Source organism: Triturus cristatus, chromosome 4_2 (genome assembly GCF_964204655.1).
Source record: "Triturus cristatus chromosome 4_2, aTriCri1.1, whole genome shotgun sequence".
Classification (NCBI taxonomy): domain Eukaryota; kingdom Metazoa; phylum Chordata; class Amphibia; order Caudata; family Salamandridae; genus Triturus; species Triturus cristatus.
Window position 1 is genome coordinate 149,351,235 of NC_140586.1, and position 21,449 is coordinate 149,372,683.

The 21,449-nt window shown below is 47.8% G+C and overlaps 1 protein-coding gene across 1 annotated transcript in view; it reads left to right on the plus strand.

Moving 5' to 3' along the window:
- LOC146833210 (aquaporin-2-like) overlaps positions 1-21,449 on the plus strand; it is a 73,244-nt gene that overhangs the window by 38,975 nt on the left and 12,820 nt on the right. Inside the window, exons 2-3 of the mRNA XM_085600865.1 lie at positions 7,117-7,281; positions 8,489-8,569. Of these exons, the coding sequence (XP_085456991.1) occupies positions 7,117-7,281; positions 8,489-8,569 (246 nt within the window). The remainder of the gene's footprint in view (positions 1-7,116; positions 7,282-8,488; positions 8,570-21,449) is intronic.

A 21,449-nucleotide genomic window follows, 5' to 3' on the forward strand; every position in this document is an offset into this window, starting at 1 on the left:
GTATTAATGCTGTTAGTCTGTACCCATTTAGAGGATGTTTCAATAGTTATGTGTGTGTTCCAGCTGACGGTGCCACATCTATTCTGTGTGCGACGGAACTCTGGACCACCCCTGCAGCTGCTTTGCATTTTGTGTGTGTAAAGAAAGTGCATCCTGCTATTAACGATGACATAGCATTTCTGCATGTGAGTCAAATGTATGCTGCTGCCGGGGCCTGTGTTGTGCCTGTCCTGTGTATGGCGTAAGCTGCCATCGCTGGTGCATAAGGTTTTGATGCCCTCTTGGTTAATGAACTATGAAAGCTGCCACCGCATTCACCTGTACCCAGTTGTAACATTGTTAGCGCATCAGCTGTTGTTGCCGGCCTGCGTGCCGGAAGTGGCCGATCCCCGCGCTCACGCCAGAAGGCGGAGCGCGTAGGTTAAATAAAGAAGGCCGGGACCGCGTTAGGCAGTCCTCGCCAGAACGGCAGCATTGTGTGTGCGTGTAATTGCTTGCGGCGGTCTTGATAAGCAGCGCGCCCTCAAGAGGTTGGACCCTCGCTAAGGTACGAAACATTGGCGACGAGGAGTGGAGCGGCCCACGTTCCCAGCAGTACTCAGCAGGGAGGAATAGTGGTCCTCTCCTGCACTGAACAGATTTAGCACCTGGTCCACCAGGCAGCAGACAACGTGGCACAGACCCCCCACACACACCAGAGAGGCCTTCCCCTTTGTCTACATGGGTCCCTGCCATTAATACTGCACCAGATTGCGGTGTGCAGAGGAGAATCACGCCCACGTCGATGCGAGTGAGTCACGCGCAGAGAGGGCAGCCACACGTGCTTGGCGCAGCAAGACCAGCCATATGCCAGCAGAAGGCCGGGCCAGAAGGTGTCGCTACACAAGGCCTCACGAACTCCGGCTCTACTCATTGGACCCTCAGCACAGTCCTTTGAAGCACCTTCTCCCGCCTGAAGCATGGGCGACCAAGATGAAGGCGTCCAGGCCCCAGCACGAGCCGCAATACAACACCCCCCCACAGGTGTCCTGCCACAGTTCCGTAAGTCGGCGGACCCCGCCAAGGCGTCGCCGAGTTGGCAAGTATGGCTCGGCCGTCTGGAGAATTACTTCACCGCCACAAGGGAAACAGACGGAGCCTGCAAGCGCTCCTTGATTCTTCACTATGCGGGGGAGGAAATATACCTTCTTTTCAAACATCTCCCCAACACAGGCCCCCCGGACGATTTTGCGGCAGTGGTGACAGCCTGGAATGCGCACTTTGATCCTCAGTTGAACCCGGACTTCGAACATTTCAAGTTGAGGCAGGCGAAGCAAAGGGAAGGTGAATCAGTGGATTCCTTCCACGCAAGACTGAGGGAGCTCGCCAGCACACATATTGTCGAGGACAGGGCAACAGAAGAGATCAAAGCGCAACTGATCCTGGGGATCTGCAGTAAGGTCCTGCGAGGCCTCATCCTGCGGCAGCCGAACATACCCATGAACGATATATTGGTCTTGTCACGTTCCCATGGCCTCTCAGCTCCACGAGCAGAGGAAATGAACCTGGCACTAATGCGCAACACAGAGAAGGGTGCGACCGTCAAGTTTGAACGAGTTGACGCAGTCAGAACGGGCAACAAAGCCGCCAAACCAAGAGACCACCCGCCGCCGACCCCGAAAGGCCAATGTGGATACTGTGGGTATGAAGAACACCCCCCAAAGCAATGCCCAGCCCAGGGGAAGACGTGCACCAACCGTGGCATCCCAAATCATTTTGCATCAGTCTGTAGAAAGAAGAAGCAGCAGAAAGAGGGGAGGCGGCCCAAGCAAATGCGGAAACTAGTCTGTCAGCTGTTGAGCGCCTCATTATCATCGACACCAGGACGAAGGAAAACGGAACAAACCTTCTACCAGGCAGACGACACCTCGTCAGAGAACGAAGGAGAGACGAACTTAGTCTCATTCACCCAAGCCCTGAAACAAAGCAAACGCCCCCTGCCCCCTGCCCCGATCCACGGTATGGATAGCTGGGTCAGATGTCAATGCAGTGATTGACACAGGCGCGTCAGTCACGGTCATGGGGATTCGACAATGCCACAAGCTGAAACCCCACCCAGACCTACAGCCAGCCAAGACGAAGATCTTTGCCCTCTGAAGTGACTCACTGTTGCCCCTCCGAGGCAAAATGACCGTACCAGTGCGGTCAGAAGACACCGAAATAATGATTGACATCCACGTCATCAACAAGGAGGCAGACACGCTGCTAAGCAGTCATGCAGCAGAGGACCTCGGGCTCGTAACATTTGCCAGAGGCATGCAAATGGAGCAAACCAAAGAACTGATTGACCATTTTGAGAGCCTGTTCAAAGGGTTAGGGCAAATCAAGAAGGCCCCAATCAAGATAGACCAAACCATCACGCCAACAGCGTTGAAGCACCAGAAGATTCCCTTCCACCTCCGACCGCTGGTGGAAGAATAAATACAAAAACTGGAAGACCAAGGGGTCATAGAAAAGGTCTCAGGGCCCACGCCTTGGGTATCACCCATGGTGATCGCTGAAAAGCCCCGCCAGCCGGGGAAGATAAGACCCTGTATCGACATGCGCCTTCCCAACAAGGCCATTCGGTGCGAACGCCACATCACGCCGACCATGGATGATATTGTAGCCGACCTGAATGGAGCAAGGTGGTTCTCGAAATTAGACCTGAACGCTGGCTACTACCAGCTGGTGCTTGCCTAAGAAAGTCGCTATATTACTACGTTCAGCACCCATCTTGGACTCAGGAGGTACAAACACCTACATTTCGGCATATCATCTGCAGACGAAATTTTCCAAAATACATTCAAAGAGATCCTGATCTGGCTGCCCAGCGTATTAAAAGTTAGTGACGAAATCCTCATCCACTCGCAAACAGCTGGAGAATACTACCGACACCTGAGGGCTCCCCTGCAGCGGCTTCAGGATCACAGAGTCACCCTACATTGGGAGAAGTGCCTACTATTCCAGCAGCAAATAGAGTTCTTTGGCTACACCTTCACGCAAGAAGGAATTCAGGTCGACCCCCGGAAGTCTCAGGCCATCAAGGACGCGCCAGCACCACTGACAGTGGCAGAAGTCCTCCGCTTCCTGGGGATGGCCATGTACTGTGGTCGCTTCATCACAGAGCTGGCCACCATCGCAGAGCCCCTCCGGAACCTCACCCGAGCGGACACTGCATGGCAGTGGGGCCCAGCGGAAGAAGCAGCATTCTACGCAGTCAAGGATGCCCTCCTCTACCACACCACGCTCGTATATTTCATTCCCACCAAGCGAACCGAGATACTAGTGGATGCCAGCCCTGTAGGCCTCGGGGCCGTCCTCACTCAGGAGCAAGAACCCGGACAGTGGGGGCGATGTCCCCGACCAAAAAGCGATACACCCAGATTGAGAGGGAGGCCCTCGCCATCCGGTGGGCATGTCAGCACTTCCATTTGTACATATGCGAACACCCATTCAAAATCATCATGGACCATCAGCCCCTAGTGCCATTATTCAAAGGTTCGGTGCCCCACCCGCCACCACGCATTGAACGGTGGGCTATTGGGCTCCAACAATATGAAATGGACGTTGCATATCGGCCATGCGCCAAGAACCCTGTTGATTTCCTCTCAAGGCACCCTGCCCCAGCGGAAGCCACAGGAGTAAGAGCTGGAACTGACCCTACCTAGGCCCACCTTAACATGATCTTGACTCTTACATGTCCCCAAGCACTGACACTCGAGGAAGTTTCAGCAGCAGCGGACGCAGACCCAGTCATTGCCAAAGTCCGAGCAACCGTCCAAGGGGGGCACTGGCATTGGTTTCTGCAGTCGGCCAACGAATGGACTTGCCCAGAGAGGGAAAGCCTGATACACATGTGGCGAGTTAGGAACGAGCTGAGCATCACCCAGGAAGGAACACTGCTGAGAGGGTCGAGGATCGTCATCCCAGCGTCTCTCCAAGAGCGAGCGACGCAACTCGCCCATGGAGGGCATCAAGGAGTAGAGAAAATGAAAGCCCGCATGCGGGAGAAGGTCTGGTTCCTGGGAATGGATGCTCGAGTAGAAGAGACCGTCCAGAAGTGCCCGTCTTGTCAGCTGACAAGTGGCCCCGAGAGGCCCGCCCCCATCTGCACAGAAGAACATGGGAGGCGTCCATGGAAGAAACTGAGTGTGGACTTCGGGAGCTTCCCGGATGGCAGGGTCACCCTAGCCCTGATTGACAGCTGCTCGAAGTACCCTGTTGTGGAGGTGCTCAACTCGACGGATTTCTCCCATGTCGGCCCTGTGCTGGAGAAGATGTTCGCTATGTTTGGGTGCCCGGAAGAACTCCAGAGTGACCATGGACTCCCGTTCCAGGGGTACAAATTCCACAAATTCCTCCAACGCCCCGGTGTCTGGCACAGGCGCATCACCCCACAATGGCCCCAAGCAAACGGCAAAATCGATCGCTTTATGAGAACCATCAACAAGGCTCTTCGAATTGCCGTTGATGAGCAGGCCGACCCCGAACAGCACCTGCAAAAAGTACTGCAGCACCCCTCAGAGCTCCACGCGCCAGGCACCATGGGCGTTAATGTTTAACGGGATTCTCAGAGACAGCCTCCCTACCGCACCGGGGTGGGCACCCCAGCCATTTGACGAAGAGAGACCCCTTAGGAGGAGGGAGAAGCGCAACCTCACAGGCAGCCAGGCCAGGAGAGTGAAGCCTTGTCATCTGCACCAGGGAGACACCGTTATCATGAAGACCGGAGGCCCGGAGGGAAGTTCCTGGCTCGGTACGAACAGGGGTATTGGACTGTAACAGACGTGAAAGGAAGTATGGTGACAGTCAGCAAGGAAGGGGAGTCCGTCACCCGGAATATCTCCTGGTTCAGGAAGGTGGACAAACCCACTCCAGATGCCGAAGCCGCCAGCGACTCGGGGGAACCGGGAGCCAGCCAAGCTGAACCTGGAGATGGAGAATGCCGCAACCTCAGGGCCCCCTCCCCTTCTGGCCCGCTGGAAGTAACCCCTGAACCCCCAGAGACACCACCCTCACGTCATGAACCTGCTGCGGAGCCCCAGCCCAACCGGGGCCAGTCCAGGTATCCTCTGAGAGAGAAACCCCGACCGAGCACCCACCTGAAGGACTTCGCCTGCCCAGTAAGTGACCTGCGCGGAGCACGTAGGTTAAATAAAGAAGGGCGGGACCACGTTAAGCAGTCGGCGCCAGAACGGTAGCTTTGTGTGTGCGTGTATTTGCTTGCGGCGGTCCCGATAAGCAGCGCGCTCGCAAGAAGTTGGTCCCGCGCTAAGGGACGTAACAGCAGTCTCCTGCAATGCTGTTTACAAACAGATCCTAGTGCAATATTCTGAGCTGAGATCAGCCTGTCCTCCGCTGCCAACCGGGCTAACCCGGCGTGCCCCGGGTGAAAGGGGTGGACCCCTGAGGTATAGGGTCTGGTCAGAAAGATGCAGCCGTTGGGGAGACGCTATTTGGTAACAGCGCCACTGTGATAAACATGAGCACTCCTTACTCAGGGTTGCTGTGGAAAACATTCCAGAATATTCCTCAATATAAATGCCCGGATGAAGGCTTTACGTCACAATGTTTGTAAAATGTTTTACCGAGTTGATACTTTTGCTATTTACGTTCCCGTGCTTCCTGGCATGCAGCACAACTAGCTTTACTTAAACACGTCATCGTTTGTGCATAGGATTAATTAGAAGTTGAGTGCCTCTAGGATCATTTTTAAAAGTTAACATACAATTCAGTAATGTAGGTCATCAGAAGGGTTTGAACTAGCTGACAATGGGTAACCAATTCAAAGTTGTTCCGAATAGGGCACACCAAAATATGTTTTCCTGAGTCCCCCTAAGATGGTGATGGTCTTGAACAACACTGGGCATCGGGCGTATCCCCCGGAGGCCGGAAGGCTGGAGGGCCGGTTTTGTTACTGGGGGCTGGTTTTGTAGCAGTGCAGCAGTTTTAAATGCACCTGCTGCAGAATTCCTTGCATATCCAGCAGTTTTCAGGCAACAATAAAGGTGTCACGATAACTCTGGTGATTAATGTACCTGCTGGAGCGAGATCAGAGTTTTGTCTAGTGGATGTTTTGACTCATCCAAGGTAGCATAGAGGGTTAACATGCCTGCTGCAAAGAACATGTACCATGCAGATCACAGAACAGCAATTTTTGCACAGAGCTCAGAGGGTAACTGCTTTTGTCACAGAGATCCTTTTGTTACTGTGCAGTTCGTAAGTTACAATCGTAATCTATCAGAGTTAGATATGAACTAACATCAAAGAGATGCATGCAGACTGCATGTTACAGGTTAGAAAGTAATGTTGCTTCGTAGTCTTTTATTATACTAATATGCAAAAAATGGTTTGTATGCATAGAAATACATTCTTATTAGTAAAGCCAACCCCAACCAATGTGTTACCTTCTGAATCATGAGTTTGTGGTTCTCAAAGACAACGCCTCTTAAAAAATGCCTATCAGTATGGATGACATGTGAATCCTACTCCTTGTGCTCCTCTTTGTCTCATGTGACATTTTTTATAGACTGATTTCACATGTACAATTCATCATCTCTGAATGTGTGTATGATGTAAAGTGCTCCAACACCCTACACTGGTATGAGAGGTGCTATAAAACAAATCAATACATGTGAGAGAGGGGCTTTGGAGAGATGAGCGGCATGGTGGGAAGGTGATAGTGAGGTAATCATTGAAGAGCCCCAATAAAGATTGCTGTACCCTGGTGCAATGTAAGGTCATTGTTTGCTATGCTTTAAAAGATAATACAATTCAATATATAATGGAAAATGTCTTGTAGAATGTACAATTTTTGCCTACATTTACTTGGGGGGGAAAACACCCCAAACCCCACTTGCAGTATTCAGGCTCGCTGCACCTGCTCACTATGCACCATACCTGGGCTTGTCTAACAGAATCTGCCAGGGCCGCTTTGGGTTCCCAGCCCAGCCCTGGTCATGAACAGTTTCATTATTTGGGGGTTATGATGAGCACTGCACATCTGCTGTTATGAAAGGCTAGACTGTCCTGGTGTCCAAATAGTCCCAAAACACCAGTTGTTGGTAATTTTTTCTATTTTTTTTCTTTCCTTAGTTGTTAAATGGCACTACGGTGGGAAAAGCCACAACTATGGAGGTGCTCCTCACCCTGCAGCTAGTCCTCTGTATTTTAGCCTCGACAGATGACCGGAGAACTGACAACGCTGGACTCCCGGCTCTATCCATCGGCCTTTCTGTGACTCTAGGACACCTGCTGGGAGTAAGTATTTGCAGGAGACTGTCAACAACTACCATCTACCGAAGCAGGCAAGCACAATACAACCTGACTGCATTGATACTGTGCGATGACAAGATAGATGCAACATACATCCACATCCTGTGCTGAACTGGAAGGCCAAGATCAGGGCACCAACAGGTACTCTCAGCCCAGGATCACTGTGGTGAAGGGTTGTAGCACCCAGGGTTTCTGATCGAGGAGAGGCCAGCGTATATAACCGGATCAAAGTGCCGGTGGAGCCATGACCAAAGAACTTGGGGGCAGGGGGCCTGCACTACGTGTTCCACAAAACATAGTGTTATTAGGGGAAGTGGTTCTTCCAACACTATTCTGGACCATCACATTGAAAGGTTCTGTCCTTCAACACAAGGAACCTTCAGCCAATGCTCAACCTGAATTAAAACACCTGGGGCCAGTGCTTAATTTGTTCCGGTGGTTTCCGGTGCTCGGCACCGGCACTTAAATGTCGACATTGGCACTTATGACAGCTGAAACATGGTGGCGCTGTTTGTATAATTTGGAGATGAGCAGAACAGCTGTTTATTAATTCTGTACTCATTAAAAACAACTACTACCTGTATTTGTATAGCTTTGGAGGCCTGGAATAGACTGAATTGTCACACTTGTAGTGTGCTGGTCATTTGCAAAGAACGGCTGTGTAAATGGGTGGGGCAAGTTGCAGTGGCCTCCTGACTAGAGCCCTGGCACTCATGTTTTTTTACAAATTAAGCACTGCATGGGGCCATTGGTGGATCTGCTTCATCAATGGATGCAACAACCAAAAATGCCAATCGGTGCGATAATTAGTTGGTCATCTTGCAGATGTGTCCCACAGACAAGCTTTATGACAATAGTTGGCTGTTGTCACTGAGCTCACAGGAGATTTGAGTCGGTGTACCCATGACTGCAATATTTACGTTTTTTTGTATCATCCTGCTAGAGGTGTCAAATCACTTTCACTCCTGGATGGTTTGGATGCGCATAGGACTTGCAAACGCTCTTGGCTTGCATAGCCGGGCGTGATCCTTTGCCGGACAGATAGCATTGTGGCATTGATATTAAGTTCCGTAGGTATGCCCAGCAGAATGAAGCCTATATTTCCCCACAACCTTTTGCTGATAATTACATACTCTGTATTAGAAAACGTGACAGTTTCAATTAACAAAATGTTCACACTTTTGTATCTTAGATTTACTACACTGGCTGCTCAATGAACCCCGCCCGATCATTTGCGCCAGCTGTGATAACACGGAATTTCGACGACCAATGGGTAAGGATAGGGTAAAGCCAGGGCTTTAACTGAGATGAAAAAAACTGGGGGGTCTCTTAAAGGGGCGTGGGCAATGTATTTGAAGGTGTGGTTTAAAAAAACATAAGCTAAAAATCTATGCTTAGCACAGTGTGCCGCCCGACTGGTACTTTGCGGCTTCTGTCTTTGCTTCCAGATATGTAATACAACAAGTATCATTACACCTACAATAAGCCAGGACTATTGGCTTTTCCACTGGTTGTTAGTTGCATCGTTGTAAATATTAGGAGAATCCTTCAGTTCTGTAATGAGGAGACTTTGAATAACGTTAACGAGACTCTAAAGTTACATCAAAGTTAGTGAAGGGTGGTGCTGCTGTAGAGTTAAAAAAAATTCAGCGTGAGGCTGAGGGGAAAACATTTAAAGTCCGATAGGGACCCGTCTCAGCATCTCCTTTTTAGAACTGCCGGTGCTGAGCACCTCCAGGACCCGGCCTACTGAAAGCCCTGGGTATAGCCGAATTTCAAACGAGTAAGAGACTGGAGGCAACTGTGCTACTAAAGTCAGATGAACTGGCTGAGCAGGTTCACTCTTGTATAACCTGTCAGGAGACAAGGCCCCAAGGGTGATGGAATAAAACAATCACACTCGTTCATGCGGCGAGAAGCGCGGAATGACTGCTGTGAGAGGCTGCAGTACTCAGATCTCCGCCGGGTGGCAGCAGAGAGCGGTGAATTGTAGCCAGAGGACGAAGTGAATGAAGCAGATAGACTGCGTGAAATGTCACTGTGAAAGGAATGGAGGGATGCGAAGCAGCAGGTGGGTAGTAGTGTCAGAACTTAGGAGGAGTGTAACCTTGAAAAGACTGTGGTGAAGTGAAACAGCAGATACACTGCAGTTAAGTGATACAGCAGAGCAGAGGACCCGAGGAGAAGGGTGGGAGGCGATCCACTTTGCAGCATCACAAGGGATGCAGGAAGCAGTTGTGTATCACTTTTTACAAGTACACGGACATTTTATACCGATTAATAAATAAGCAAATACGTAAAAGTTACTGACTGCACTCGACAGCCAGTTTCTGACTGAAGAACGGTTTGTGAGTGAGCGCTTTGTTGCCAGGAGAGGATGCCGGTTATGCACTCACTTTGCGTCGCGTCTCTCAATGTTGATTTTGCCCGTCTCAAAAAGACATTTCTGATGTGCAGAGTTATTTTAATACGTTCTGAATTGGAGTTTTGCAGTCACAAAGATAGCCAGTTTGTGCAGAGCAGGCTTTGCAAGGCCTAAAAGACCTTTGTGTCTGCCCTGTAGTGAAGTAACACAACAGACTCAGGGGCAGATTTACAACTTCTGGCACATCTCTGCAAATCAGCAGGGATGCGCCAGAACAGACGCGTCACGTAATCCCCCCCTTGCGCCACCACGGATGCGTCGCATTTACAATGCGGTGCACCATGGTGCACGGAGGGTAAGATGCGTGACACATCTTGTGGCGTATGGGTGGGGCATTGCTGGAGTCGCGTCGCAAGCGCGACGCAACTCCTGCAATGCACAGGGGCAGCCCATACTTGACGTGGTGCGTCACTCCTTACGCCTGCTTCAAGCAGGCATAAGGATTTGACGCAGCAGCATTGTAAAACTGACCCAGTGAAATCTTGTAGATTTCACTGCGTCAGTTTTACGCGGCTTTCCTGCGAGGGAACGCCACCCTGCGACAGAACGCCCACATGAAACTTGAAGCAGGTTTCATGTGGCACAGTGCTTTACAACGTGACGCATCTGCCTAGATGCGTCACGTTGTAAATAAGTTGCAACGTGGCGCATGGTTTACGCCGCCGCTGCGTCACAAAAGTGATGCAACGGCGGCGTAAAAGTGTCGCAAGGAGCTTGTAAATCTACCCCAAAGCCTGGTAAAGTAGCTGCAAGGTTGTTTTAAAGCATAACAACAGAAAGACTCTAGTGAAGCACAGCAGCAGGTTGACTGTGGCGAGTTCTCACTAGAGAGGGAGTGTGATGAAGTGAAGGAACAGAAAGACTGTATGTAAAGTAGGGGCACTCTAGTGATGTGGAGCACCGGGAATGCGTTAATGAGCTGCAGCACAAGGACAGGGGCAAAGCGTAGGAGGGGAAGGGCTGTGAAGTAAAGCAGTACATGAACTGTGAGGAAGAACAGGTGATGAAAGACTGTAGTGAAGTGTAACAAGCAACAGGTGGAATGTGTTAAAGTGTGACAGCAAAATGTCTGTGATGAGGTCTAGCAGAAGGATGGTGGTGCCGCAAACAGCAGGTAGATTGATTTAACAGCAGAAGGACAACAGTGTAGAGCAGCAGGCAAAGGGGTGTAGTAAAGTGTAGCAGTCGCAGTACTGCCCATGCACTCTTGTAACTACATGATGCTGGTAGTGTGTCAGTGGATAGATCATTGTTAAGTGACACAGCAGGCAGACTGTGTTGAATTTTAACAACAGAAGGTCTGTGGTGAAATGTTGCAGTTGGATTGTAAAGACAAAGAAACTGGGGGGACTGGGGCTTGAGAAAGGTCCAACATACGTACCCCTATGTGAGGCTAGCAAAACAAAGAGTATGCCCTTTCCGAAGGGGAAGTCTAGGTCTGTCAAGAAGGGGGTTCTCCTTTCTGGAGCAAGGGCCCTCACACACCCCAGAGGGTGTAATGCTTCATCATCGGGCAGCATCTCGGGTCGGCGCAGCAATGCCTAGTGGGCCCCCCAGGAGGCTTTTTGCCTGAGGTCTTTTCTTTTTGCCGATGTGGATGGTGGGGTGTGGTGGTTCATTCTGAGTAGAAGTGGAGGGAGGGTGTGTCCATAAAAATAACTAAAGGGGTCCAAAAGACTCTTTATTTACTGGGTTCCTTTGTTATGATTAAAAAGTTGAAAAAATTGTGTTTCATGCCTTTCCTGCTCAGCGATCCTCAACAGCATGGGGCCACTTAGGCAGAGACTCTGCGGTACAAAGGAATAGAAGCGATCACCACGCGCTTCCTCCAGGCTTCCTTTTCATGATGAGAAACAAAGCGGTTCACGTGCTGGACTGCAACAAAAAGTGCTCCTCATGCGCTTTGATTTTTAAGGTGGAAAAAAAAGCGCTCACCATGCACTGTCTTGAAGAATGTGTGAAAGAACAGTCCAGTCCTTTCCCTGTTCCAGATATGAGCCATCTGCAGGCCGTCCTACCCCACACACCTCAGGGGCAGGGCTCCTCACTCAGCTCCCAGCCCTCCTTTCACGCAGGTTACTCTTAGATCCAGCAAGGATCTTTTCTGAAGTCTTTTATCTCCCTGAGTCTTCCAACAGAAGGTAAGTATACAAAAGCCCTTGGAGATTCTTCACAAGCAGGTTACCACAGCAGTCCAAAAAAATGCAGTCCCTTTCATCCACCACAGAGAGAAGGAGTAACTGCCAGCCAACTCATCCCTCACACAGAAAAGGTAGTGTCCTCACACAGCTCACACAGCTCTTAATCTTTTTTTTCTTGGCAGGGTCCTCTTGTTTCCAGAAGTCATCTCAAGTCCTGGGGCCTAAGGTCTCATATTTACACCCCATTTTCTCATTGTTTTCTTTTTGGCAGAGCCTCTGAGCTCAGTCCAAACCAGTTCTGTCCTCCCTGGTCCAGTTTGACCACAGGGGGTGGAGACAGCATTGTGCAAAGGAGACAAAGCCTATTCAGGAGGTAGCAAAACTCCTCCCACCACTCTAAATACAGACCAGGCCTATTCAGTCTACCGACAAGTCACCCAGGCAAGGCAGGGCACACCTCAACCCCCCTTGTGACTGTCTAGAGTGAATGCACACCCCCAGCTCCTGTCACTCCAAAACCAGATGGTGAGTACACAACAGGTTGAGACACACAGAATGGTAAAGGAAGAAATTTCCCACTCTCTCAAAGTGGCATTTTCCAATGCACAATTTAAAAGCCACCTTTACTAAAAGGTGTGTTATTTAATTCTGAGTTTGAAGAGCCTAAACTCAATTTTTCTATCTTGTCCCAATGGTACACTTGTAAAATGTTACAAAGCAGCTTCCATGTTAACAGATGGGACCGACAGCCTTTCCATTTTGAAAAACAAAGTATTTCACTATCAGGACAGGTAAAGCACACCAGCACATGTCCTACCTTTCACAAACACTGCTTCCTGCCCATGGGGATACCTTAGGGCTATATGCAGGGTGCCTTACATGTAAGAAAAAGAAAGGTTTGGACCTGGCACGTGGGTGCACTTGCCAGGTCAACATGGCAAGTAAACACTGGAGGTGCAGATACTACAGTGGTAGATCTGAGACACATTCACAGGGATACTCATGTGGGTGGCACAACTAGTGCTGCAGGCCCACTAGTAGCATTAGATCTACAGGCCCTGGTACACTCAGTGCACTTTACTAGGGACTTACCAGTAAATCAAATATGCAAATCATGGATGACCAAGCATAATCACAAGAGAGTATATGCACTTCAGCAGTGGTAAAGTGCCCATAGTCCTATAATCAACAAAAACAAGGTTGGAAAATAGGAGACAAAAGGCAAAACGTTTGGGGATAAACCTGCAAAAAGGGCCAGGTCTAACAGTGAAGCATAATTTAAGTATAGTAGTAAATTGAAGCAGCATATATACTGTGGTCAATTGTAGTAGTAGAAGGACTATGTCAAATTGTAGCTGTAGAACAACTGTGGTAAAGTGTAGCCACAGAAGAACTGGTAAGAAGTGCAGCAGCATAACAGCTGTGGTGAAATGCAGTTGAAGATGTGTGGTGAAATAAAGCAGAATATCAACTGTAGTGAAGTATAGTAGCGGGAATAGTGTATCAAAGTACAGCAGAAGGACTAAAGTGAAGTGAAGCAGCATAGTGATCATAATGAAGTGAAGCAGACGATGGAATTTGGTTAACTGTAACAGCAGGAGACCTCTGGTGAAGCATACATTTTGGAGGACAGTAGTGAAGGGTTAAATGAGGTTCTGGGGACGGAAAGCAGCAGAATGATCGTTGTGAAATAGGACATCCCATGTAATTTAGTCAAGTGTTGCAGATAAAGAGGCGCTATAATATATACAGGAGTGGATTGGGGTGATTTCTGTGAGGTAGGAATATGCATAAGTGGTTCAGCAGAAGATTTATAGAAAACTGCTGCTATGGAGGATGTGAGGCGTGTGGTGTATTGTATGGAATGGTTGGCGGACCTTACAGAGTAAATCAATTGCAAAAATGTCTTGGCGCAATTCAGGCTTGTTTGTAAAACCTTTAGGTCAACCCTGGGTAACCGTGCCTATGAGCAGCATGGCTTACACAAAAGAACTAGTTTAAAGCATTTAGAATCACTAAACCATGAAATAAGAAAGTCACACAATACTAAAGTAATCCAACACCAATTTATAAAAATAGATTATATTTGTGTACATTTTTAAATGCCAAGGTGAGCAAAATACACCAGAGGGTTCCAGAGATATAGATTTTTAAGTAAAACGAAACATCTCACTTTTGTAGTCCAAACAGCTAACAAGCGTAACTGCGTAACTGTCAAGTTTAGAAACTTTTTAAAAGTTTGGAAGAGTTGTGTTTGGCTACTCCAGCCCAAGTGAGATGACCAATTCCAACAGGAAGACAGTCAGGGGTGCCAATAAGGAGCAATTGGACAATTACCTGGTCACCAAAGCAGTCCAGAGTCCAGTTCCACACTTTAGTTCAAGACCGCCATAGACTTCAATGGAGTGCTGAAGATGCTGAAAGATGCTCTGGGTACTGTGCGGTCGACGGGGGTGTTTTTGCGATTATTCCTCAGTCTCCGGGTAAGGCGAGGTGGCTTTGGCCACAGGGAACAGTGTCCCTTGAAGTCCTCTTTAGCCAGTAGAAGTCCAGCTGCAACTGGGCTACCAATCTCTGTACACTGTGGGTCCAGCGATATCTGTCAGTGAAGGCTGGTTTCTGTCTTTGACGACTGATCTGGACTTAGATGATGCACCTCACTCTAGAAGACTTGGGTGGAACTCCTGGCTGTCAAGAATCGGTATCTTGCGATCAGCGATGATTTTTAGAAATTTGGCTACTGACCGGCCGGACTAGGCTAATTCAGCCTTGATGACCCTGGTGCTGGTTCCAGGGGGCAGCCAACTGACCATTGAGTCATGTCTTTGATCTGGGGCTCAAGAGTGACTTTTCCAAGAACCAGGAACCACAGCCAGAGCCGTCTTCTTGCTAGCCCTAGACATGGCAGGTTCACTCCAGCCTCTGTCTGCCAGGTCCAGGAGTGAGCAGGGCAGCCATTCTTCATTACTGCCTCCAGTTCCATCATGATCTGAGGTTCAGGGAGCCTGAGGTGCCATATTTATGGCCAGAAAGTGCCTTGTAAGATGATGTGGTCACTAACTCTTTTGGCTATGTGCGGCATCTAGTAATCCTTGAATGCACTATTCTGCCCACTCTCAAGATGCCTGCACCCATCATTGGATGTTAAGACCTTCGTAGCCCCCTTTAGAGGTGTGGCTACCTGTGGGCTACAAACTCATGGTGAAACTGGTTCAGGCACTGTTTTTCCCTCTCTGTTCCCACCGCCAGCCTCTCTACCTGAATAAAGGGTCCGTACTGCATGAGTGTGCTTTGTCTGTGCTTCACCTTTGGAGATCACCTTTTGGGCCAGCACCCTGGGTGACTTCCTGCAAGGGGGAGGAAACACCTCCATCTCTAGCAGGTGTCTTTTGTTCCTGGGTCTGGGAGTTGTTCACACTACCCCAGGAGGTTAGAAGCCTGTCTGGTAGCCAATACCTTTGCAAGGTCACTGGACAAAGTGGGCAACAAAGTAGCAACTTTCTAAAAGTTGCCTTTCCTTAAAAGTGACATCAAATTTGACTTGGGCACCAAGTCGGGTTTAATTCCATGATTAACTTGATACATTAAAGTACCCATTTTAGTAGTCCAATTCAGAAGTTAGCCAGTCTGAGAGGTCAGCTGGTAGCTCTGTCTTAGCCATTGGGGCTATTAACTTTTCCACAGGAAAAAAGACAATATGGAAGTTTTGTTGTTAGGACATATTAAAAGTATATGTCCTACTTAATAATATACTGTTCCCTGCCATAGGGCTCTACAGGCCTTCCTTGGGGAGAATTACATATATTGTTAAGAGAAGTGAGAGCTTTGCCATTGGTTTAAATGGCAAAGTTGAACTAGCAGATTAAAAAACACACCCAAATACATACCCACCAACCAAAGCTCAAAGCCCAGGGGGAAGGATATGGCAGTTCATCCCGACCTTAATCTTGTAGCCTCAGTATGCAAGCCTATACTATCGGGGGACCCAACTGAAGACAACAAACAATTCACACTATGGTTAACCACCCTGAAGGATCACTTTGCTTCTCCGAAAAGAAAGGCCTGTTAAAGAATCCCTCGGCCCCATGGTATACTCAAAACCTAAAAGAATCGCATATCCACTGCAGAAAACTGGAACGTAAATGGCGACTCAAATACAATCAGACAGACCAAACCAATTTCAAGGCCGCCCGTAAAAATTATCATCAAAATATAAAAATCCCTAAGAAATCCTATTTTACTGAAACGCTCAAGCTGGCTAACTCCAATCAAAAGCCAATCTTTAAGATTGTGAGCTCTTTTTTAAACCCCACATCACTCAAACAAGAAATTCCCCCCTCACAACCTCTCTGCGACTGCATAGCGGAGTTTTTGGAGGAAAACATCAAGCTGCTGCAAAAAGACTTTCCCCCTCTCCTGACACCTCATACACACCAAAATTGTCCCTGTCAGAAACAGACCTTCCCTTCAAGTGTTCCAAAACGTTAGTCCTGATCAAACCCATCAAGCAATCCTGGCTGTAAAATCCAGGTCACCTTTTGTCCCCGGCCCCCCTCTGATCTTACATGCCCTGATAGATATTGTCACCCCATCATTAATAACATAATAAACATCTCCCTATCCACAGGAAAGGTTCCTGATGAGTGGAAACTTGCGGCTGTCAAACGCTTGGAAAAGAAACAGCTGTCCGACTCTACCAACTTTACGAATCTCCGTCCCATCTCTCTCCTACCCTGCCTAAGTAAGTTCACGGAAAAACTGGTCAATGCACAACTTATGACCTACCTGAAAGGAGCAAATATCCTAAACCCAAACAAATCAGGTTTTAGACCACAGCATTCTACAGAATCAGCCCTCCTGTATACGAGTGAATCCCTAAAAGCTGCCCTTGACTAGGGAAAGAGGGCTCTGTTGGTCCTATTGGACCTATCAGCCACGTTTGATACAGTCTCGCATGAAATTCTCCTTGACTGCCTCGAAACCTATGGCATTTCCCATCTTGCTTCGGCCTGGTTAAAATCTTTCCTTCAAAACCGAAGGCAAGTCATTACCCTCGGGCAATACCAGTCAGCAGAAAAGCCTCTGCTCTCCGGGGTCCCACAGGGTTCAATCCTCAGTCCAGTACTTTTTTAATGCCTATATGGCCCCACTGATCAGCTTAATATTGTCCTTCAATATTGAGACCATCTCATATGGGGACGACACCCCACTGGTACTGGTCCTAGACAAAAACACTACACTGGCTGAGTAAAACCTACGTCAATGTCTCACAGCGGTCTTTCACTGGATAAAGACCAACCAATTGAGATGCAACTCAGAAAAAAATGAAGTTATGCCATTAGGGAAAGGGAATAATTTCTGCCCCTGATGATGGGGGCCGGCTGACACCGCCCCCCCACACACAGTAACAGAAATCTGGGGGTCAGATTTGATTCACCCTGTCCATCTGTGGCTGGTACCTGCTTTCACCTGATCAAATCATTACTACTTCCCATTACGGCGAGGCAGACAGTTGCAGCAGCTTTAATCACATCCAGAATCGACTATTGCAATAGCCTCTATGCTGGAGTTAATAAATCAATCCTACACAAACTTCAGATGGTTCAACATTCTGCAGTATTAAAATGGCCTTGGAAATCATCTGCATCAGCCACTCTGGAGGCACTGTACTGGTTACCTGTCCATAAAAGAATCCTGTTTAAAATCCTGATAATCACTTTCAGAAGCTTCTACTTCTCTGGCCCCCAATATCTTCAGTCCAGGTTCACCCACTATGGTCCACGCCACACTCTTAGATCCTCCAATGGAAACCTATTAAAACAACCAGTTTTAAAACGTATCTCAAGAGGGGGGAAATCCATTGCAGTGTTAGGAACAAAGGCCTGGGATTAACTCCCTAGCAACCCCCGTCTCATTCAATCAGAAACCCTCTTTAGGGAGACCCTGAAAACCTGGATTTTCACCGCCCCAGTTGCACGAGGTAGAACACTCATTTAACCCAGTTATTCCAGTTCTCAATATCTTTCTGCCTGCAACTCAATCTAATATAGCGCCATGATACTCCTCGGAGTGACAGTTGTGCTGTACAAATACTCTCTAAAATAACATAACAACTACTCTTCCAGGCTGCAGTGGCAGGCTGGGAGACATGTCGTACTTTGTCGCACACAGGGTGGCACAAAGAGTGCTGAAGCCCTGGGTAGACACTCCAACTTACATGCCCTTGATACAATTTACTAGTTACTTATAAGTAAGTCCTTTTATGCTAATTGGGGGTAGCCAATTCAACTCACACTTTGTAATGGATTAGAACACTGACACTGAGGACTGGTAGCAAGCCTCAGTGCACTCTCAGGGTCGAAAAACCAGCAGCATCAGTCCAAAACTTTGGGGGTGATCATGCAAAAAGAGCCATTTCCTTATAGAGGACTCTGGTGACATTTAGCAGTGAAGAACTATGGTAAAGTACTGTTGTAGAAAAGTTGTGAATGAATGCTGCGGGGGAAGGACTTTGAAGATGTGCTCCTTAAAGGTGTGGAAAGAATTGCTACCAGAGTAAACAAGAGGAATAGTTCTAACCAAGCAGTGCGTTTGTTGTTACACGTTGTCTGAAATGAAATGAGAGGAGTAGGGCCATCCTTTTGGTGAGGTGTTGCACTTGCAAGACTGGAATGGTGGGTTACTTATTCTTGTGTGTTATTGCAAAAATGTCTACCTGGAAAACACATTATCTTTCCTTTTCACCATCTTTAATAAAACGCTAAAATTAACAAATAAGCTGAGACAGATGTTAAATGTTGTTATTCCATTTGGAAAATTAAAGGAAAATTAGGTAGATCGCCATTAAAATTTTACATGAAGACAAAACAGCACCATTCCACTAAGACTCCAGGTTCATCCTGCAGATCCGCAGGGTACATCTTTGGCAAACAACGTTCAGCTCACTTTGGGGATAAGGGAAAGGGTAAGCCCTGTAACTCATGTTGTCCAGAGAGCTCACTGTCCTCGTTTCCTGGGCAGGAGTGAGGGTTGTCTATATGTTCAGTGAATATTCCCGTTATGGGTTACTAGAATTGCAAGTCACATTTCCTTCCCCATCATGGGATCTTCCGTGACATTATTGAACAGTGAATAGACACAAACACATCCTCGAACTCTGAAGAGGGAAGCAAAATATTAATAGACTGACCGAACAGTGGTCAAATATTGGTCACTGCCTTCTAACCAAACAGGTTACTCACATAGACCTGGTGATTTGCAGCAGCCCTCCTGGAGATACACAATACCCAGGAGTGTCTTTGAAACATGTGAATCGATCTCTTTAAGCTTCACCTGCAAAAGTTATGTTTCTAGCGGACTGAGCTCTCGCTCAGGGTAGCAGAGACTAACTTGCGGTTACATGCAAATCTATTTAACACCATAGGATCCAATGAGCTTCAGACTGTTTTGTTGTCTCGGCCCGTATCTGGATCACCCATTATAAAAAAGAACAGATCAGCGTACCCTTACGTTTCTCTGAGGGCCCTCTGACATGCCCATCCTCTGAAGGGTCTTTGAACCAGAGGTGAAGGATTTGGAAAGAATACAGGGAGTGATATAGTTTGAGTTGCATAAAAGGCTGAAATAGCCATATTAAGCAAAGAAGGATGGACTACATAACCCAACCTTATTTTGTGAAATATGGCGCATGGCATCTGGGAGAAAATGACTGGATATTGTTAGCTTTGCAGGCCGATATAATGACAATCAAAATAATTCCTTACCAGCTAAAGTGTTGAATGTAGTTCAAATGTCGATCGATGTTGGCACCGTCGAGATAGACAGGACCGCATTAGGTTCCACCAGGGGCAGCTCCTCCACTAGGGCAGAGGAGCGTCGCCCCACAACATAAAAATGGTAATAACTAAAAGTTATTACCATTTTATGTTTGCTTTGCGCATTGTGGAGCTTCTCTGCTTTTTAAGCAGGGCAGGGGAAGAGTGGTTTGCCCACTCCTGAGTGTACAAAGACTGTTTGGTCGGCCCTCTCAAGCCGCCCAAACCAGTAATGCGCACTCAGCCCTTCTCCATGCAGGCTGCACTGCAGCCTGCATGGAGGACATGGCCACCTCATTAGCACCTGGCTGGGCGGCGTCAAGCAGCGTTGTGATTGGCTTAGGGGAGGGAGCATGGTTACCTGATTCCTGTTCCTATAGGAGGCAGGAGAGCAGGAGCAGAGAAGACGCAGGACCCAGCAGAAAGGTAAGTTTAATTTTATTATTATTCTTGTTTTAATTTACCCGTGATCCCGTCCCCCTAGTGACACCCCCACAAATTCCTCCCAGCGACCCCTCGCACCCACCCCCCACCCATGAGCAATGCCCGCGCTACTGAGTTCCACGTGCGAAGCCAGCCTTTTAATTGAGGAAAGTATTTTCTGAAGTCTTTACAAAACATCTTGCTCACCGGGATAGGAAAGCGAAATATCTGAGAAAGGCATTTTCTTTATGCTTTGATAGTCATTAAGAGTACAACTATGGGCGAAATCTGTAAGTCAAATACAAACTATAAATACAATCTTTTGGTACATATTCTTCAAAGGAGAATAACCCTGCTAGATTGTCACTTCACTGCTTCAATCCCTTGACTGCCTTATTTATGTAAATATAGGTCATAAAAGTTGCACCAAGTACGCCTTTATGGCATATTTGTAGATCAAGGAACCACGCCACAAATTATAAGGGAAGCGCCTCTCCATTGCTGGTACATGTTGTGTCCAAACATTGGAGAACATATCTGACTCAAGAACGTGTAAACACCTCTGCAGTCGAGGTATTAAGAGTGTATAAGCACACACTGATGGAAGGTTTAAGGGTCTGAGAACAGGGTCAGCAAGTTTAGCAATGGAAAGTAGTGATGAAGGATGCTGCCCCGCACCCTGGACAACTGAGCCAGTTTCCTGTCTGATTGTACTGATAAGTGGAGCAGATTTGTGGCCATCTCTAGCCAGGCACCTTTGGCTCTTAGAATCAGTTAGACCCTGGCTTGTTTCAGTCTAATGATCACCTTTGGAAGGGGAGAGGAGTCAGTGAAAGGCATATGACAATCTCTTTGACCAGCTAATCAAAATGTCACCTCCATTTAGACCACGGTTCCTAATACCTCAAGGCAGTCTTGACATTTTGTGTTCTCTGCCTTTTCACATATGTCTACCTGACACTGATCTCAGCGATCAAAGAGGGTCATGACATTATTGTCACAGAGGACTCACCCATGGCTTTCTGGGATGTTTCGGCTTAGAGTGTGTCTCTGTTATTTCTGTACTCAAATTAAGTGGATTGTTGTTCAAATGATATTTCTGGTAATGAGCCAATCCCAGATATGGCTTTCTGGGATGTTTCGGCTTAGAGTGTGTCTCTGTTATTTCTGTACTCAAATTAAGTGGATTGTTGTTCAAATGATATTTCTGGTAATGAGCCAATCCCAGATAGAGCAAATCTCCTTTGAGTGAGCTCTCAACCACCATCCCCCGTCTCTAAGGTAACATATCTTCTCCAGTATTGGGGTGTCTTTCATAGATTCACATGCTTGAATATTCCTCGTCGTCGA